Source organism: Bubalus kerabau, chromosome 5, assembly GCF_029407905.1.
Source record: "Bubalus kerabau isolate K-KA32 ecotype Philippines breed swamp buffalo chromosome 5, PCC_UOA_SB_1v2, whole genome shotgun sequence".
NCBI classification, from domain to species: domain Eukaryota; kingdom Metazoa; phylum Chordata; class Mammalia; order Artiodactyla; family Bovidae; genus Bubalus; species Bubalus kerabau.
This window is the reverse complement of record NC_073628.1, coordinates 4,957,563-4,977,241: the sequence shown is the minus strand read 5'-3', so window position 1 is coordinate 4,977,241 and position 19,679 is coordinate 4,957,563. Positions and strand designations below refer to the sequence as shown.

At 44.6% G+C, this 19,679-nt stretch overlaps 1 protein-coding gene across 1 annotated transcript in view; it reads right to left on the bottom strand.

Annotated features, from left to right (window-relative positions):
* Positions 1 to 473: 473 nt before the first annotated feature.
* The window catches only part of TESMIN (testis expressed metallothionein like protein), a 39,991-nt gene continuing 20,785 nt past the window's right edge, over positions 474 to 19,679 (bottom strand). Inside the window, exons 7-10 of the mRNA XM_055583294.1 lie at positions 6,977 to 7,079; positions 4,327 to 4,464; positions 2,407 to 2,582; positions 474 to 666 (exon numbers count right to left, since the gene is read on the bottom strand). Of these exons, the coding sequence (XP_055439269.1) occupies positions 474 to 666; positions 2,407 to 2,582; positions 4,327 to 4,464; positions 6,977 to 7,079 (610 nt within the window). The remainder of the gene's footprint in view (positions 667 to 2,406; positions 2,583 to 4,326; positions 4,465 to 6,976; positions 7,080 to 19,679) is intronic.

Here is a 19,679-nt window from a genome sequence, read left to right as displayed (position 1 = left end):
GTTGTACCTTAGCAGCCTATCTGGGGAATTTATTTCTAAACAATTTAGGGGAAAAATCATTATGGCTTTTCATGCAGAGAAGCCTGTAGAGGAGGAAAATTCCCTGGAGAGGGTGAAGTCAATAGGAAAGGACTTGTATTTCTCTCCAGGGCCTGCTTCCACCCTCCATTACTCAATGCTACTGCAGACCATTCTCCCAGGATTACAGGAACCCACGCTGTCTCCTTGGGCCCAGACAACAACAGTAGGGTCATGCACTTCCTCAAAAAGTGGGGGAGGATTCCAGTCACCAAATCCCTTAGAGACTCTGAGTAGCCCCTCAGTGTCCTGATGCAGAGAGAAAATTTGTTCTTAATGATGAAGCTATTGGTACAGACCCAGCCTCATGCTCCTTAAAATAATCTTTCTAAACTACAGATTTCCTTCAGAATACGGAGACAAAACCTACACGCATGTGTATTTCATGCTGTACTCTACTCAATTTCCAGCCCTTTGGATTTAAACTCAATATGGAGAATCTGTGACAAGCATCTCCCGAACTCCTCTAGGATCATTTGCTCCGCCAGGCACTCTGAGCAGTGCTCCTTCTCTGCTTCTTCGCCTTGGGCCAGCAGGCAGGCGCACGTGGCTTCCACCACCTCCCAGGAGATGCAGGAGGTCGGCCGCCTGTCAGAGCAAACCAGGTGAAGGCCACGTTCAGTCACTCCACTGTTTTAAATACCTTTCACAGTCCAGGGGACAGGCTTGTTATAGCACTTTAAAGAATGCCACTGGTAAAATCTAATGCTGTTTTCTTAATACTGGAAACTATATGCCCTGTGACCATATATAGGACTGCTTTTAGAAGAAGAATGCAGAGGACAGATGAGTCTGTCAGCTCCTAGACATCCTTTTCCCTGAAGATTCTGCAGTTTCTCAAACTTAGATCCACAAAGGAGCCCGGAGACCTGGGCTGCAGCAGCAAGCCTGCGGCTGCGCAGGGGCTGAAGCAGCGGGAGTCTTAGCCAAGACAAGCCGTGGTCTGGGCTCCGTGCACAGTCTGTCTGCCTGAGGAAAGTGGCCACAGCACAGCGGGCTCTGGGCGCCGGCCCCGCCTCCCCAGGGGCCCGGTGGCTCTGAGGAGTCGCCTCCTGGGGACGCACTGTCAGCTTGCCTCTCAACACCGCCTGCATCCCTGAAGTGGTTCTGAAATCAGCTGAACCACGTCATACAGGACCAGTCACTTCCTCACTGGGCTCCAGGGGCAACTGTGACTTAGCTAGATAGTTGCCCAAGTCATGCTCAAATTGAGAAAATTTAGCAAAACTATAGATTATGAAAATATAGACATTGGGATTGGTTTAAATCTGTCAAGGCAATACACAATGACTTTTGTTGCAGATGAATGAACAGGGCTGTCCTCAGGTCGAGAGTCTTAACATTTTGAGACCGGACTCCAGAGTATGGAGTCCCTGTGACATTCCATCAGACACTCAGCATCACCATGTCAGGCAATAATGTTTCCACGTGTAATTTCACAGAAGACGCAGCCATGCTTCAGTGCATTTTACTAATAAAGGCTCACAGGCCACAGTGATGAGTGTTTCTGATATCTCTGACCAACAAAGCACGAATTTGTCTTTTCTACATGTTATCAATTAATTAATGACATCTGGTAGTTTATCATGACATGACCCATCCCATCAAACTCAAGGAAATTTTTTTAAACAGGTGAATCTAGTCCAATATCTAATAAAATTATTACTCAACATTTGAGACTTCCTAGGAGTATAATAATCACAAATATTTTTTGTAATTATTACAAAATATTAAAAAATGGCCTCAAAATAATTACACGGGACGACACGCCACTAAAGTGGGCTCCGTAAGCCCTTTAGTGAGGCGTACAGCACACACTGACACGCTTCGCGCAGTCACCTCCTGCGGTGAAGAGCGTTCAGGCATGTGCTGTCTAGAGATCAGGCCTTTGCCACCTGAGGGCCTTGGAGGCCCTCTGCTCTTGTACAAAATGGGTAACTCAGTGAGGACCAAAAGGTTGAGCAAGGAGGATAAAGAGGACCAAGGGGTTTGGGCAGCGGGGGCGCCTCTGGGGTAACACAGTGTGGGATCGAGGGTTGGTCAAGACAGAGAAGCTGGAAGCTCCCTTCCCTATCCCTCATCTCCTGCCCTCCCACAGACAAAAATGCTTTCTTTCCAGTGTGGAAACCATTTTAACTCTCCTCTTAAATTTTTTCTTGGCTGTGAGGTGAGGCTTACAGGATCTTAGTTTCCCCGATCAGGGACTGAACCCATGCCTCCTGCAGTGGAAGCACTTAATCCTAAACCCTGTTTCACCAGGAAGTCCCAACTCCCCTCTCAAGTTAACCTTGAATTCCCTTATCAGGAGGCTGAGTTCAGAGTACCTACCTATCTTTTCTGAATTTTGGCAGTCCTGAAAATTTCGTTGGTGACAAATGATGGCCGCCTTCAAAACCTCCAATTTCCATGTAGTTTGGCATGTTCATTAGTGTTTTTCGTTCTGGGCTTTCTTCATAATTTTTGCAACCAATGCATTTGCAAATAGAAGAACACATAATTTTGGCCTGGTAACATAAAATGCTTTAATAAAATTAGGTTGCCCTACAATTCATCAAAAGCTGACAAAAACTATTTGGACCTTAAATAATGTTTTATATTTTTGTGTGCACACATGTAGTAATCGCAATATTCATACCAGAAAAAAAGGGGGAGGGGAGAAGTGAAGATGGATGAGTGACGGTGGTGTAAAGAGAAAGGCACATTTCCATCCATGTCACCACCACCAGGGGTGAGGGAGGGAGGGGGCTCCTGAAGGCAGGTGGGTGGGTGTGGGTGTGAGCCCTGAGCAGAGCTGGGTCTCTCCCTCGCCCAGGGGGCACACAGTGAAGACTCTACCTGACCCTTGTTCTGAAGGAAGCCTGCCCTGGCCGATTCTAGAACTCCAGCCGCCCAGACACCCTTCTCCTTCAGCACTGAGAGTATGGGGAAAACATGAAACCCACCCAAGGCCAGGCCTGTGGTGGGCGTTCTAGGGGAGGGCCTTCTTTCTTCCTTGTGGGGGGGACATTGTTTCTTGTCACATGGTCGTGTGACACTCAGGGCCGGGGGCCAACCCCTTGTGCCAGCCCAGACCTGGGGGCAGCGGGAAGACTAGCTCGTTTCTGGCCTCCTCACGGTTTCAGCCCCTGGGGGTTTCCCTCAGGGAAACTCAGACCTGCGTCTAAAGGGGTGTGCTTCGTTTGCACCTCTGGGAGTTCCGAGCAGGAGGTTGTCCAGAATTTCTAGTCTGCTGCAATACCAGGTGCTGCAGGCCCTCTGCCCAGCTGGGGAAAGCGGCTGGCACACTGCCCCGGGGTGCCAGGGCCCTGGGGCAGCAGCAGGGGCGCGGAGCAGAGCAGAGGCACAGAGGAGGTTTGAGAGCAGCTCCACTGGGCGAGGCCACTGCCTTCCTGTACCTTCAGCTCTGCAGCGTTTTTTACTCTATTTTCAAAATGTGAGCTAGTGGATTGCTAGGTCTGCCGGATCTCCAGAATCAGGAAGACTTTACTGAAGCCTGACCTTCTATGACAATCTTCTAAAAATAAAGTTCACGGGAACATCCCCAAGAGACCTCAAGCAAATCAGAGTCTTTGCAGGAGGGGCTTGTCGGCTGCTTCACTGACAAGGCCTGTGGGTTCCCTTCCTCCCTCTTTCTTCCTTTCCCTTCAACACAAAGAAAGACAGAGAGAGACAGAAAAGGGAGGTGAGTGAGGGATGAACCTAAAGGAGAAAACCAGTCCCTCTACTGCCTTTAAATCTTTTGAGGAAGGAAACAAAGCTCTGTCTGAGAACTGGTCAGCGTCTCCCCAGCAGCAAGGGCAGCTGTGCATTCTGGTCTCTGTCCACTCGGAAGCTGCCCCCTCAAAGCACCCAGGGGAAGGCTCGTCTGGGGACAAGGCTGCCCTCACTGCCCTCCCAGAGCATCTCTGCTCTGCTCAGCTGGGCAGAAGCCACCTCAGGGAGCCAACAGACCGCCGGCCCCTGAGGGTGGCTCCAGCATCAGATCAGCAGCCGTAGAGTGGGCAGGGCTGTGGCGCTGGGCACCCTCCCGGGACACTCGGGGCGAGCTCAGCGGGGACGACATGCTCCCAAAGGAGCCCTTGCTTCATAAAGTGAAATTTATATTTGAGACATTAAGGTAGATTGATGAGTGCTCTTTAGAAGCCCTGGAAGGAAGAAAATTAAATTCTTAATTAAATTTTTAACCACAAAGTTACTTAGACCATTTACCTGGCTTTTAAAAATAATGCTTGGCAATTGGTGACTGACCTCATAGCACTCACAGTAGTTCTTAAGGCAGCCCGACCTCTTGCAATTACAGCCTTTGTTATGTCGAGGCTTCACATCACCCAGTTTTCCTTTCCCAATTTTTGGTTGGAAAGCTTCTGGATTTCTATCAAGACATGCCTAAGACAGAAAATGCAAAACTCCATCAAGATATATTACTTAAAACAGTGCTTAGTGCCAGGTATCTGGCTTGCCATAACTGGGTCTAGCTGTAACTTCAGGAGCGGCCACGACGAGCAGCAGGCCTCTACCCCGGTCCTGCTCCATTCACTTGAATACTTAAAGGTGGAATAGTGGATGGTAAAGATGCAAAGAAAATCACTGTGTCCATGTAAACACAGCTCCTTCCCGGCGCCTGGGTACACTGTTTCCTGAGATGTTAATAGTTGGGATCACGGCACTCTGCTACCAGCTCACATTTATTAAACGTGCACCGTGTTCCAGGCATCTTTCTGTGAGACGCGTGCATTCTCTCACTGAAGCCTCACACAACCTTGTGGAGCAAACACCACCCCTCCTCTTGGTGCCCGATGGGTGAAGAAACTGAGGCGCCGAGGGGTCAGAAGATTGTGGCCCAGGGATGGCATCCGGTCTCTGAGTTCACGGCCAGCCCCAGGTCTCAATCACCTCTCTAACAAGATGGCACTGTGCTCTTTATTAAGCTGGGTTGGGGCAATATGGACATCACAGCGGCGGCCCCATGCTCCTTCTCCCCTCACCATGAATGGGGGGATCCATCTTGACACCAGAGCCTGGCTCTGCAGAAGGGCCTTTGCAGTGAGGACCCTTTGGTGTGTGTTCTACTTTTTAGTGAAGCAGAAGGGATGGTGGAATATGATGAATCGGGGCATTTGTGACCCTCGTGTGACCCCCATGTGGCCCCCACCCAGGCCAGGTCAGAGGACAGTCCAGCTTCCCACCCGAGGTCCCTCATGTCTTCTGCCCATCAACACACTCCCAGTGGGAACCCATCTTCTGACTTGGGCTGCTTTAATTTTGCTGTTCTGGAACTTCAGCTAAGTGGAACCATTCAGCATGTACTCTTTGTTCATCTGACTTCTTTCACCAGTGCAGTGTCTGTGAGGCTGTCTGGGCTGTGGCACAGAGATGGAAGTCTTCCTTTTCCACTGACATGTGAAACCCATCATATACTTCAGACCTATCCAGTCCAGCACAGAGAGGCACCCAGCTTGTTTCCAGTTTGGGGCTATTATGAACACAGCTGCTGTGAACATATTTGTACAAGCCCCTGGTGGACATGTACACTCATTTCTAGGGCTTGTATTTTCAGGAATGAAACTGCCAGGTCACAGCACAAACAGAGGTTTAACTTTAGTAACTACTGCCAAACAATTTTCCAAAGTGCTTGCACCAATTTACACTGCTACCAGCTTTCCATGATTTTTAAATAAAACTTTTTATACTTTTAATTGCAGATAGTGTTCTTTATCCCTAAAGAAAATACAACTGTGTTGAACTTCAGATGAATCACTATTTTTTTCTGTCCTGTGGATCTGCCGGTATCAAAACTGATTTTCAATTGATTTATTTATAAATCGAGGCAAATTAAATTATTTTAGAAAGACCAGACTAACCATGGCACAGTATGAGAGCCTCAAGTCCAAGTTTCCTCTGCTAAGTGAGAGGGCGCCAAGACATGGCCTGGGCAGGTGGGCTGTGCTCCCTTCCCCGGTGGTCTTTTGTCACCGGAGGTGTGGAGGGGTGGCGGTTAACCTCTCTCCTGCATTTAGTCTTTAGCAGGTGGCCTGAGGGGCTCTCCAAGGTGCTGTTCACCTCTAGATTCTCCCTTTCGCCCAAAGCCAAGAAGAATAAAAATCAGCCCAAACTAACAATGGCTGAGAGCTTTCATCAAGGTTTCTTCACACAGTGAACCATCTGTTCCTTTTCAAACTGTACTCTTTGAACTTAGGCTTATCTGCTACAGAACACAATCTAAATTTCTAAACCCCAAATCAAGACAAAATGGATATCTGCATGTCCTTCAACCGGAAACTTCTGGGACACTGCTGCCCCTCTAAGCCTCCTGATACCGGTTGGAGAATAAAGGTCTTTCTCTGGCTGCCACTCTCACAGCAGCTTCTGGTCATGGCCAGTGCCCCTCCTTCATGAATAGTCCTGTTTAATGTATACTCTTCAACGCTTTTGGGTTTCCCCAATATTGAAATTAGAAACCTGTAGAGATTGTTTTGTGAATATTCCTGGAACTTTTAAATGCATTTTTTTAATTGGAGTCTAATTGCTTTACAATGTTGTGTTAGTTTCTGCTGCAACGAAGTGAATCAGCTATAGGCACACACACCCCCTCCCTCCCGGGCCCGCCTCCCACTCCCACTCCCCATCCCACCCTTCCAGGTCATCACAGAACACAAAGCTGAGCTCCTTGTGCTATAGAGCACGTTCCCTCTAGCTACGTGCTTTACGCATGGCAGTGTGTATATGTCCATCCTAATCTCTCAGTTTCCCACCCTCCCCTTCCCACACTCCCCGTGTCCACACGTCCATTCCCTACATCTGTATCTCTATTCTGGCCCTGCAAATAAGTTCATCTATACCATTTTTCTAGATTCCACATGTATGTGTCAACATGAGTGTATTTAAAGGAAATTTTTACCTTAATGGCCTTAAGCCTTTCGATTTCATGACGTAAATTGTTGCAGCAATTATTACAATTGCAGTTGTTGCAAAAGTCCCCGTTAGCGAAGCAATCACAGTACCTGCGGGCAGAACAGCACAGCCTGACAAAGGCGCCCAGCGAGGACGCGAAGACAAGCGCGCAGAACCTACGGGGAAGGCTGGCTGGCACGCTGGGTCAGACGCAACCTTCATTTACCTGATTCTCCTCTTTCTGTGAAAATAGATCCACTGGGATGATGTTCTCCAGTGACCAATACAGAAGAGAGAGACTAGTGAAAATCATGGGTTTCATAACATGGCAGTTAGCAGAATAAACAATATTCCAGTCAATGTCCACTGGCATCCATGACCTCCTTCCCCTGATGCCCACCGCCCTTGTTCCAGGAGAGCTGTAAGCTGGTGAACACAGAGCCATTCTCCCATCAACCATCCCAACCCAGCCAACACCACTGAATGCCAGTTCACTACTCAGCCAGACCTTGCCTAAGAGAAAAACCTAAGGGACCTGGAGGTGGACCCAGGCTTTGTCGCACTTTCACTCCATGTCAGCATGTGGAGGAGGGAGACACGCCTGGGGCAGAAACACAGGTGAGTGCTGTCACACGTGATAACACAGGTCCTCCACGTGCTCAGAATCCACAGAATAGCAGGCTGAGTAGACCTGTCTGAGCATCCACCTCCCACCCTGAGGTCCTGTGGCTCAGGTGGCCAGCACCTTCTCTGCTGTGTCATCCCTGAAGACCTCTCAGTGTTGATGACCATGAAACTGCTTCACACGCTCCTGGAGGAGCTTCCTCTCATGCCACATGACCGAGGCATTTATAGGCCTGAGGTTTTTCAGTATGAAGAGGGACAGGACACTTTCTTCAACTCATGTAAGAATTCAGCGTCTGGACAGACTCCGAACAACCTACCTGTAATCTGCACCCCTGAGAGGCTTTGGAAGGCTCATTAGCCACCCCACGGCTTCAGCTTGTGACTAGAGAGGACCCATAGTGTTCTCTTCCTGAGCACAGTTCATGGAAAAGAGCTTCATATGCAGGTTTAATATCAGCTCTGCTACTAGTTTCCCATGTTACCTGATCCAAGTTATTTATTTCAGCATCAAGAGCCAGGACATGGGAATTCTGCCCCTTGACTGCCTGGTCTCCCAGAGTTGCTGAGGGAAGGCCTGAAGCCCTGGTGTGTTTCCTCCGACAGAGTGCTGCATGAAGGCAGGAGGGCCTCTGCGTCTGGCTATATGGTGGACTAGATGCTTGCAGAAACCTTCCTGTTATAGAATTCCTAAGTACAATTATTTTAACATTTATTATTTTAATATTTTAAATAATGTGTCAAAATTCATGCCAAACAAAGAGGAGAGTAAAGGAGATTGTTGCATGTGAAAAGAAACTATGAGCCCAGAGGGGTGAGTTGTATAGCTGCCAAGTGTTGCCCTGGGCCCTCTGCCGGTCCCCAGTGGCCCGAAGCTTGGGTTCAAATTGGCCACTGCTATAGGAGACAGTGTCTGAGCTACAGAAGGTAGCAGCTGGATCAAAAAACCCCTTATAAAGTGTGAGTCTTTGAAAGGTAACCTTCCCACAAATCTACTTCATGGAGATTTCAGAGCACAGGGACCAGAAAGAGGATCCCATAAGGTTCTAGAAAGAATAATACAGGTTTCATACAAAGGGTGAGAAAAAATTTCATAACAACACCAGAAACTAGAAGAAAATGCAGCAAAGCCTTTCAAATCCTAAAGGAAAACTGAATTAGTTGAAAATCCTACCATCCATCCAAAGTGATCATCTTAGTGTGAGGACAGACATGACACTTTCAGACACGCACAGTCTGAAAACATTCTCTCCATCACTCTTGCTTGGGAAGCTGCTGGACGACATGCTGCCTGAAAACAATGCAGTGAATCAAGAATGAGGAAGATAATGCTATCCAGGAGCCAGGGGGTCAGATATGAGGAAGAAGCAAAGGAAACCCTGGGACCGATGCTGGAAGGAGGGTAAGGAGAACTGTACCTAGGGCTGAGAACCAGCCCCTCAGGAGCAGGACCTTGACGGCGGCAGGAAAGGCTTCCTCCAGACCAGGCCACTGAGCACCTAGCGTGTTTGCATGTGTTGAGAAAGCACTTACACAAGCAGAGGAGAGTTAAGGGTTAAGTTAGTGTTCGATACACTTAAAAACTAAGTATTAACGTGAGGGAGAAGAGAAAGAAGTTGAGGAAGAACAGTAATCAAGCCTCAGATGTGTTTTCATAGTCATAAAAACACTACTGATCTAACAAAGTATATCTGATGTCTGGGAACAGGCCACGTGCATGTTGGGAGGGGGTTAGGTGTGAGTAGGAAGAGGAAAGAGCTAAATCCACATCTTTCATGGCACAAAAACAAGAGATCATGCTGAAACTGAGAAGCAGCAATACAGGCATGTTATTTAGACTTATGGAGGCAAATACTAAAAGATTTGGTTAAGGGCCAAAAGCGTCTGGAGATCAGAAAATAAGGAACAATTATCAGGAACTACATTTTTTTGTCATAAACCTTGTATAATTATTAGACTTTTTTTTTTTTTGACTGAGCCACATAGCTTTCAGGACTTAGTTCCCTGCTGCTGCTGCGGAGTTACTTCAGTTGTGTCCGACTCTGTGTGACCCCATAGACGGCAGCCCGGCAGGCTCCCCTGTCCCTGGGATTCTCCAGGCAAGAACACTGGAGTGGGTTGCCACTTCCTTCTCCAATGCATGAAAGTGAAAAGTGAAAGTGAAGCCGCTCAGTCTTGTGTGACTCTTGCGACCCCGTGGACTGACCAAGGCTCAAGCCCAGGCCCTCGGCAGTGCAAATGCAGCGTCCTAACCACTGGACAGTCAGGGAATTCCCTATTTAGCTCTTTAAACTATGTACATATGACCTGGATAAAAGCAATAATTAAAAGTCAGAAAGGATAAACTGAAAGATAAAGAGTTAGATCCAGATTCAGCATAAAATGACAAAGAAGTTAGAAACATGGGAGAGATGAAGAGAAATGGTCCGTAGTTAGGGGGTCACGCTGACTGATAAGCATTACAGGACAGAAAAGAGAAGCAGAAGAGAGTTATACTTGGAGTGAGGATACCTGTGCTTTCCAGTTGTGGGTCCTCAGATTTCAGAAAACTAATGAACCTCAAAAAAGCAAATAAAAAGAAAAATCAAAGATAAAAGGAAAATTGTAAAAACACCAGAGAGAAAAGACATTACCTAGACTGACCAAAGACTTTGTGTTAGAAATAATGGAAAACAGTAGAACAATATTTTTATAGCATGGAGAGGAAAAACTGACAATCTAGAATTTTATCCCTAGTCAAGATATGTTTAGTCACTGAGATCCAAGCTAGGCACACTTCTTTTCTCGCTCTTCACACTTTGCTGGGTGATTTTATTTATTGAATACTTCTTAAAACTTTGGGCTTCCCTGGTAGCTCAGTTGGTAAAGAATCTGCCTGCTATGCAGGAGACCCCACTTCGATTCCTGGTACAGGAAGATCCACTGGAGAAGGGATAGGCTATCCACTCCAGTATTCTTGGGCTTCCCTGGTGGCTCAGCTGGTAAAGAACCACCTGCAATGCAGGAGACCTGGGTTCAATCCCTGGCTTGGGAAGATCCCCTGGAGAAGGGAACAGCTACCCACTACTGGCCTGGAGAATAGGCCTGCAAAGAGTTGGACACGACTGAGCGACTTTCACTTTCTTTTTAAAAAACTTTATGTAGAAGATTTGTAAATCTGTGTCACCAAAGTCTCATTTTCTTCTTTCCCAAACATCAGGAAAGGGTTTCCTCACTTGCTGCTCATCCTTCCTCATCCCCATTCATTCTTTAATCTACTGCTCTTGGACCATCTTCCTGCCTCCCTCTAACTCTCAAAGGTGGTCAACGGCCTCCTTAACCAGAAAGTGCAAGGACCTCTGCACTGCATTTACCTCACAGCAGCGTGTGACACGATTAGGCTCCAGAACCATTTCCCTACTGCCTATCAGACATTTCCACCTTCAACTTAGGGTGTCCACACCTTGAGTTCTGACCTTCTCCTTCAGCCTTCACCCTGCTCTTGCTGTAGTCTCTCTGCATTTGTGGTGTCATCACCCACCCAGTGACATGACCCCGAGTCATTTCTGATGACTGCCTTTCTCTCTTTTTTCATATCCAAGAGGTTACCAAGTCTTCTGATTCTGGCTCAGAAATGTCTTTGCTAAATTGTATTCTTGATACAAGAAAATAACATTTGTTGTAGTTTTTTAGAATATAAATAAAAAGAAAAAATTAAAATAATTCAGAATCCTGCTCCCTAGAGATGACCATTTGGTGAATATATTTCAGAGTTTTTCTGTAAAACTATGCATGTTATCAATAACTACATGCTGTTTGATTACATATAATACATAAATAAAAACAAGATCATATTCTATACAGTTTCAATGTGATTTTACTATGTATCAAAGTTAGTAATCAATATGGCAGCTTGCTTTCATTACTTATCAATATGAGAGGTAATATTACATGTGAATAGATGTATGTCACTGTAATGCCTGCGCTGTACCCCTCTCTATAGTAACATCACTGTAGAGTGATTGATCATTCCCCTTAAACTGAACATTCAGATTATTTTGTGCATTTTGGTATAATGAACAATATTACACAGATGGTACTGGCCTCCTTTCTGTTCCCAGAACCTGCTGCCCTCTCTCTCTTGCCATATGGCCTTTGTACCTGCTATTTCCTCTGCCTAGAATGCTCTTATCGACCCACTTTGAATCCACCTCTGCCTCATTAACTCCTGATTAACTCCTCCTCATCCAAAATCATTCCTTTCCTCAGGAAAATCTTCCTGGCTGTCATACTTGGTCAGTTCCCCCATTACCCTCTGCCCATTGCTGTTCCTTTGCCACACATCCACATGATCTCTGTGTATGTGACTGTTATATTCATGTCTGTCTCCCCAGCTGGACTGTGAGTGTTGAGACAGCAGGACCATAACTTATCTTGTTAATTTCGGTTTTCTCTATCCCTGAAATCACAGGAATAAAAAATATTTGTGGAATGAATAAATGAGTGAAAAATGTATATGTCTCTTTACATACAGTTTGAAATGTCTCTTAAATCTGTGGGTTTTCCTCATCCTGCCATCTCTGCCCGAGTTCAGGTCATCATCATTTTTGTCTACGCTGTTGTGATAGTCTCCTAACCTTCAACTTCCTCCACTTTGCCATTAGTTTTTTAAAACATATATCAGGCAAAAAAGGAAGCAAGGAGAAAACAGTAATCAGAAAACACAAAAGTGGTACTCTGTATTTCTGGTGGGAATATAAAATGGTGTAGTCATTGTGAAAACCAGTAATGTGTTTCCTCAAAAAGTTAAATAACAAGTTATCATATAATTCAGCAATTCTACTTCTAGGTATATACCCCAAAGAAATGAAAGCAAGAACTCAGACAGACACTTGCACACCCATGTTCATGGCTGCATTATGCACAATAGTCAAAGGTAGAAACAACCCAAGTGTCTATCAACAGATGATGGACAATCAGTGGATAAACAAATGTGGTCTATGATACAATGGGATATTAATCAACCTGGAAAAAGAATAAAGTACTAATACATGCTACAACATGGATGAACCCTGAAAATATTATGTTAGTGAAAAAAGCCAGACACAAAAGCACAATACTGTATGAATCCACCTATACGAGGTGCCTGGAACAGGAAGAGACAGAAGGTAGAACAGAGGTTTGCCAGGGGTTGGGGGTAACAGAAACCTATTTAATGGGTACAGACTTTCTATCTGAGATGACAAAAGGGTTCCAGAAATGGGTAACGGTGATGGTTGCACACCATCATGAGTACAATTAATGCCACTGAATTGTGTATTTAAAAATGGTTAAAATGGTAAATTTTATGTTTTGCATATTTTACCATGATTTTAAAAAAGCAAGGTGCAGATTGCACATATGAAATGCTGCCATTTTGGGAAACAAAAGAACTTAAATAAATTTTAAGGCTTCAAAAAAAATTTATGAAACTTATTTGTGATACAAATAAGTCCACATATATCAATAATGAGACAAAGAATGCAAAGATATTTTAAAGTCTATTGAAACATGGATTATTAGATTTGCTTTTTAAAAACCCAACTATAGGACTTCTCTGGCAGTCCAATGGCTAAGATTCTGTACTTCCACTGCAGGATGGTTCGAACCCTGGTCAAACCCTGGTCACTGGTGCGTTTGAACCCTGGTCACTGCGTGGCATGGCCAAAAGAATAATAGTAATGCAATAAGTAAATAAAACAAAATAAAAACTCAACTATATTTAGATGACAGAAGACACACCTAAAACACTCCCACACAAAGTATGAATGTAGAAGGATGTTAGGAGCACAATGTGCTAATACTAACCAAAGAAAATATGGTCTAGTAACAGTAATATAAAAGAAAGCATATAAAGCAAAAAGCACTAGGATACAGAGTCACATTTAACAGTTAATGGAATAATTCCCAAAAAAGATACAACAATCATGAATTTGTACACCTTTCACTATAGGCTCAAAGTATATAAACAAAAATGGAATTATAAGGAAAAAAAAAGCAAATTCACAATCATAATGAGACGTCTTAATGAACTTTTATAAAAAACAGATAAATCACACAAAATTTAATAAGCATTTAGCAGATTTAAAAAACAAAACTAACAAACTTGAACTAAAGGATAGTAAATGCATCTAACAAATAGAGAATATACATTTTTAAGTTAATATAGAATATATTAAATATTGACCAAACATTGTCATAAGGCAATCTTCATTAATTTCAAAGTATTGCTATTATACAAACCATATTATCTCGCCACATTATAATTAAACATAAAAATTGACCATAAAAATGTTGCTTAAAAATATATATACACAGATACATGCACATATAAGCATACATATATATCTGGATACTTTGAAATGTACACCTAAATAATTCATGCAGTGAAGAGAACGTTACAATGAAAATTACAAAGTACTTTGAGTGAATGACAATGGGAGTAGCGCACGCTCTTGGGAGGAGCAGCAAAGCAGCACACAGAGCGCTTATGGCTTTAAATGCATTTCCTAAAAAAGATTGTAAATAAATAACTATTTAACACAAAAAAGCTATTAAAACAAGGGAATAAAATGGTAAAGGTGTGAGGGAGAAAATGGGCTTCCCAGGTGACGCAGTTGTAAAGAACCCACTTATTGATACAGGAGACGCAAGAGACTCAGGTTAGATCCCTGGGTCAGCAAGATCCCGTGGAGCAGGAAATGGCAACCCACACCAGTATTCTTGTCTGGAAAATTCCATGGACAGAGGACCCGGCAGTTTAGTCCATGGGGTCACAGAGTCAGACATGACTGGGCGTGCAGGCATGCATTCTAATAATTATTATATGAGGGAGAAAAGAGTTAAGAGTAAGAAGTAATGTTTTTAAAACAGGAATATAAGCAAGAAAGTCAATAAAACCAAAAGTTGCTGCTCTGAAATGACTGACAAAACAGACAAATCTCTCATGAGACTGATCAAGGAGAAGAAAAGATACAACAAACAATAGTAGAAATTAAAATTAGAAAAATTTAAAGCTCTAACTACAGATAGATAATTTTTAAAAATAACAAAAGAGTATATGAACAGAGATATACTGAGACTTGAAAATGTCAATAATAATAATCAATAATCTTCAAGAAAATATAAAATAAAATGGACTCAAGAAGAAGCACAAACTTAGAGACAGCAACAGCTTGTAAAGAGAGTGAATGAGTACTCCATCTCTTACCCCCACTCCAAATCCCAGACATTAAATCAAACAGCTTTATGCACAAAGTTTAATCAAACTTCAAAGAACTAATAAATCCTATCTTGCCCAACTTTTCCAGAGGCTAGAGAAAAAGTGGGTCCAGTGGGAATTTGGGAAGACTACTAATGCATTTTATTAGGCAATTCAGCACTAATAGCAATTTCAAACAAAGAAAATATGAGAAAGGAAAACTACAGATCTATCTCACTCATGAAAAACATACAAAGATCTTAACAAAATATTGAAAACTAAATCTAGCAGTGCACATGAAAGATAAAATCAATACATCATGATCAAATTGGGTTTAATGTCTGGCCTACGAGGGTGGATGACCATTAGAAAATGTTGTCGTAGATCAAACTGTAAGATTAAAAGAGGAAAACAATCTGATCATTTAAAAGAATGCAGGCAAAAAGGCTTTGATAAAATTCACCACTCGTTTATACTAAGAATTAAAAAAGAAAGGCACTTAGGAACCCAGGCATACATAGAAGGACCCTTTTGGAGTCCGAGGTGGGCATGCAGCAGAAAACAGCCCACGCGCCCCTCACTCTGCCCCTTGCCACAGCTCTAGTTGAGGGTGTGGTTGGCTCTGCTTCACTTCCCAGCTTCCTACATACATGGTCTGACCACACGACTAGGTTCTGGCCAAGGGACGTTGGGTGGAAGTGGCTGTGGCGATCACGGATTATGCCTTAGAAGGTAAGGAGCGTGCCTTTACCCTGCTCTTTCCTCTTCCCCATGGCGGGAAGGTGACTGTGAGGGTGGCAGCTGGGGAATCACTCGAGGATGGCAGGACGTCTGCTGAAGGGGGTGGAGGTACTAACCCCGACCAGCCACCACAAGAGCCCTGCTTGCCGTTCAGAGTCTGTTACAGCGTCTAGGCATGTCCTCTGCATACTATAGAGCATTTCTCAAAAACCTATAGCAAATATCTTATTCAGGGAATAAAATTTAGGTAAGGGAATTTTAGAAGTGTTCCTATGAAAATCAGGAGCAAGGCAGTGCCCTGCACCAGCATTCCCTCATCACAGCTATAGAGGTCCTAGCTAAGACCATCAGGCAAGGAAAAGGAAAGGATGGGAAAGACACCATCAAAGACACTTTGCAGACAAGATGATTGCTTATATACAAAGATGAAGGAAATTCACAGATGAATTGTTACAACTAAGAAGTGGGACCCTTGCAAGGAGCAGGATTAAGAACCCAGAACCAGACCCACATGTATACTTCAAACTCTTGACAGCTGACAGGGAATGCATGGCAGATTATGGGTGACCATATTTGGGTTTCGCAATAAATGGTGCTAGAAAATTAACTGTACATATGATAAAAAATTAATTTCTACCTAATGCCATTCACAAAAATCAATTCCAGGTGCATTAAGGCCTCAATGACAAAAAGCAAACCTTTAAACTTTTATAAATAGTCTATTGGCACATCTATTTAACCTTGGGATATGGCCAGATTTCTTAAACAAGGCACACAAAGGCAGTAACAATAAAGACACTTGATAATTTTGACTATATTAAATTGAAAACTTGTGTTCAACAAAAGTCACTACTCATTTTCTGCTGTGTGCATTGAGTGCCCAGTCGACATCGGCCTTGCACCGCACACTGGAGGTAGCGTTGTAAACAAGACACAGACTCCTCCCCATGGGGCCTTCCATCGTGCACACATTCTCTCTCTCAGGGTTAGAACAAGGGTCAGACAGGGTCAAAAACCCATGTCTAGGGCCAGGATATACACCTTGGCCCCCAACCCAAATTCCACTCCCTTCTGTTACCTCTGTGGGCTCCCCTCTAAGCAGAATCACTTTTCCTCCTAGGAAGCTCAGGCTGATCTGCCCCAATGGTAACAGCTGTAATGGCAGCCACAAGATGAGAGTTGGAAAAGCATCGCCCTCTCTGGTCTCAGGCTCCTCCACTTGGTGGGTCAGTTGGACAGACATAAGGGTTCCAGTCTTCAGTGGAAGAAAATCCAGCTGCCTGCAGGTTGATGAGTGAGAGTGGGTGGCGGTGTTTCAGGGCATGCCTCACTCCTGAGTCCATGCTATCTCACCAGTGCTGTCCACAGTCTAGCTATTCTTGCATGAGGTGTTTGTATTGTCCTCCTTCTTTAGTCCACTCTCACCATTGCCCAGGAAACCACGTCTACAGCCCTCACTTGAGGTTTGTGGCCCCTCTCTTGGCTATGAAACACCAGCGCATCATCTGTTAACGATACTGTCCTCGAGGTACCGACTGCGGCAGTGCTGGCAGGCAGCAACACCCCACGCTCTGTGGGTAGCCTTGCTCTGTCACTTAACGAGAAGGTGACGATACTATTCAAGAAAGTACCCAGGGTGCTCTGTGGTAGGTTCACTTCCCGCAGGCACATTATATCCTAACATTTTACTTGTAGTGCTTGGAAAGACTTGAGATGATATATTCTAAACTCATTCTTTGTTCACTGGCATCCTGGCATATCCCTGGCTACAAACACTTTAAAACTGGAACAACAATAAAAACAAAAATTTGAAGTATAAGATTTTTGAGTTTCAAGGGTAAACAGCAAAGGAACTGAAAACGGTGGCTCTAGCCAAGGGGGTTGAGGGCAGAGTGTCCCCTCCTCTCCCACAGCAAGATGGCAGCAGATGATCTTTCCAGACATGGAGGCAAAGTTCGGAAAGCCTGAACACAGAAGTCACTGAAGCGGCAGCCTCTAGGGAGAAGTCTGGGGAGGGGGAGGGATGCAGATTATGATGCAGTTCTCTCCATTGTAATCACATATACTTACTGATTTTTACCTATGTGTATGCAGCACTTGGATTTTTAAAAAATACAATAATGTGGTTTGCTCTTTATTAATGGCCAATTAGTAGTAATCCCTCTTAACATTTATCCAAGAGAGATTCCCAATAACGTGGGACAAATAGACTCCAAGAAAATTAGATTCCACTGCTTTGAACATGACTTAGCTGCGGGGAGTGAAAAGCTGAAGGAAGCTAAGAGCTATGACTGGTGCTGATGCCATGCTGGCTAGTGGAGCTGCGGTGGTGAACCCACCCTGGCGGGCATCAGGACGGGCACCTGTGGCACACGCAGACACAGTGCTGTTGCCACCAGCACAAGCGCACAGATCTCACCAAGAAGGTCCACTGGGTTGAATATGCCCATTTCTAGCCTTTCCAAAAGCAGTATTTCTGGAGATAATTGGTTTCTCAGTGGTAGATTGATACCAACCACACAAAGATGCACTGTTCAGACTGCTATGTGTTAATTTTTGGTGGAAACAACATCCCCTCTGGTGCCTATAATGTTCCCAGCCTTTATTCAGGGCCCCCTGCTTCTCAGGATGCTGCTACTGAGGAAGCAAAATCACTGGTGCTGAGTGTGAATTTAGAGGTGCAGAGGCACAGAACACACCGGGAGGGCTACACATCCCCTGTACATGGCACCCACACTTCTCTGGAGTGGGTGGCCCCCGCAGCCCCCAGACACAATGTCTGCCTTCCCGGCACAGCACCACAAACACTATGAACCTCCTTTTCATTTGTTCCAACGCTGACCAAGCCCCCTTGTGATGATAAAATCTTTCCTTAGCAGGTTAGTCACCGATTAATCTGGAAAGCTGCTTCTAGGCAAGAAGCTATTTCTTGGGCCTTTCCATTATGAAGTAATCAATAAGTAACCCTTCTTCACTTCAGCTTGGTGGCTCAGACAGTAAAGCATCTGTCTACAATGAGGGAGACCTGGGTTCGATCCCTGGGTTGGGAAGATCCCCTGGAGAAGGAAATGGCAATCCACTCCAGGACTATTGCCTGGAAAATCCCATGGACAGAGGAGCCTGGTAGGCTACAGTCCATGGGGTCGCAAATAGTTGGACACGACTGAGCAACTTCACTATTCACTAACCCTTCTTCAGTTCAGTTCAGTTCAATTAAGTCGCTCAGTCGTGTCCAACTCTTTGCGACCTCATGAATTGCAGCACGCCAGGCCTCCCTGTCCATCACCAACTCCCGGAGTTCACTCAAACTCATGTCCATTGAGTCAGTGATGCCATCCAGCCATCTCAACCTCTATTGTTCCCTTCTCCTCCTGCCCCCAGTCCCTCCCAGCATCAGAGTCTTTTCCAATGAGTCAACTCTTCACATGAGGTGGTCAAAGTACTGGAGTTTCAGCTTTAGCATCAGTCCTTCCAAAGAACACCCAGGATTAATCTCCTTTAGAATAGACCAGTTGGCTCTCCTTGCAGTCTAAGGGACTCTCAAGAGTCTTCTCCAACACCACAGTTCAAAAGCATCAATTCTTCGGCACTCAGCCTTCTTCACAGTCCAACTCTCACATCCATACGTGACCACTGGAAAAACCAAAGCCTCGACTAGATGGACCTTTGTTGGCAAAGGAATGTCTCTGCTTTTCAATATGCTATCTAGGTTGGTCATAACTTTCCTTCCAAGGAGTAAGTGTCTTTTAATATCATGGCTGAAATCACCATCTGCAGTGATTTTGGAGCCCCCCAAAAATAAAGTCTGACACTGTTTCCCCTGTTTCCCCATCTATTTCCCATGGACCAGATGCCATGATCTTCGTTTTCTGAATGTTGAGCTTTAAGCCAACTTTTTCACTCTCCACTTTCACTTTCATCAGGAGGCTTTTTAGTTCCTCTTCACTTTCTGCCATAAGGGTGGTATCATCTGCATATCTGAGGTTATTGATATTTCTCCCAGCAATCTTGATTCCAGCTTGTGCTTCTTCCAGCCCAGCGTTTCTCATGATGTGCTCTGCATATAAGTTAAATAAGCAGGGTGACAATATACAGCCTTGACATACTCCCTTTCCTATTTGGAACC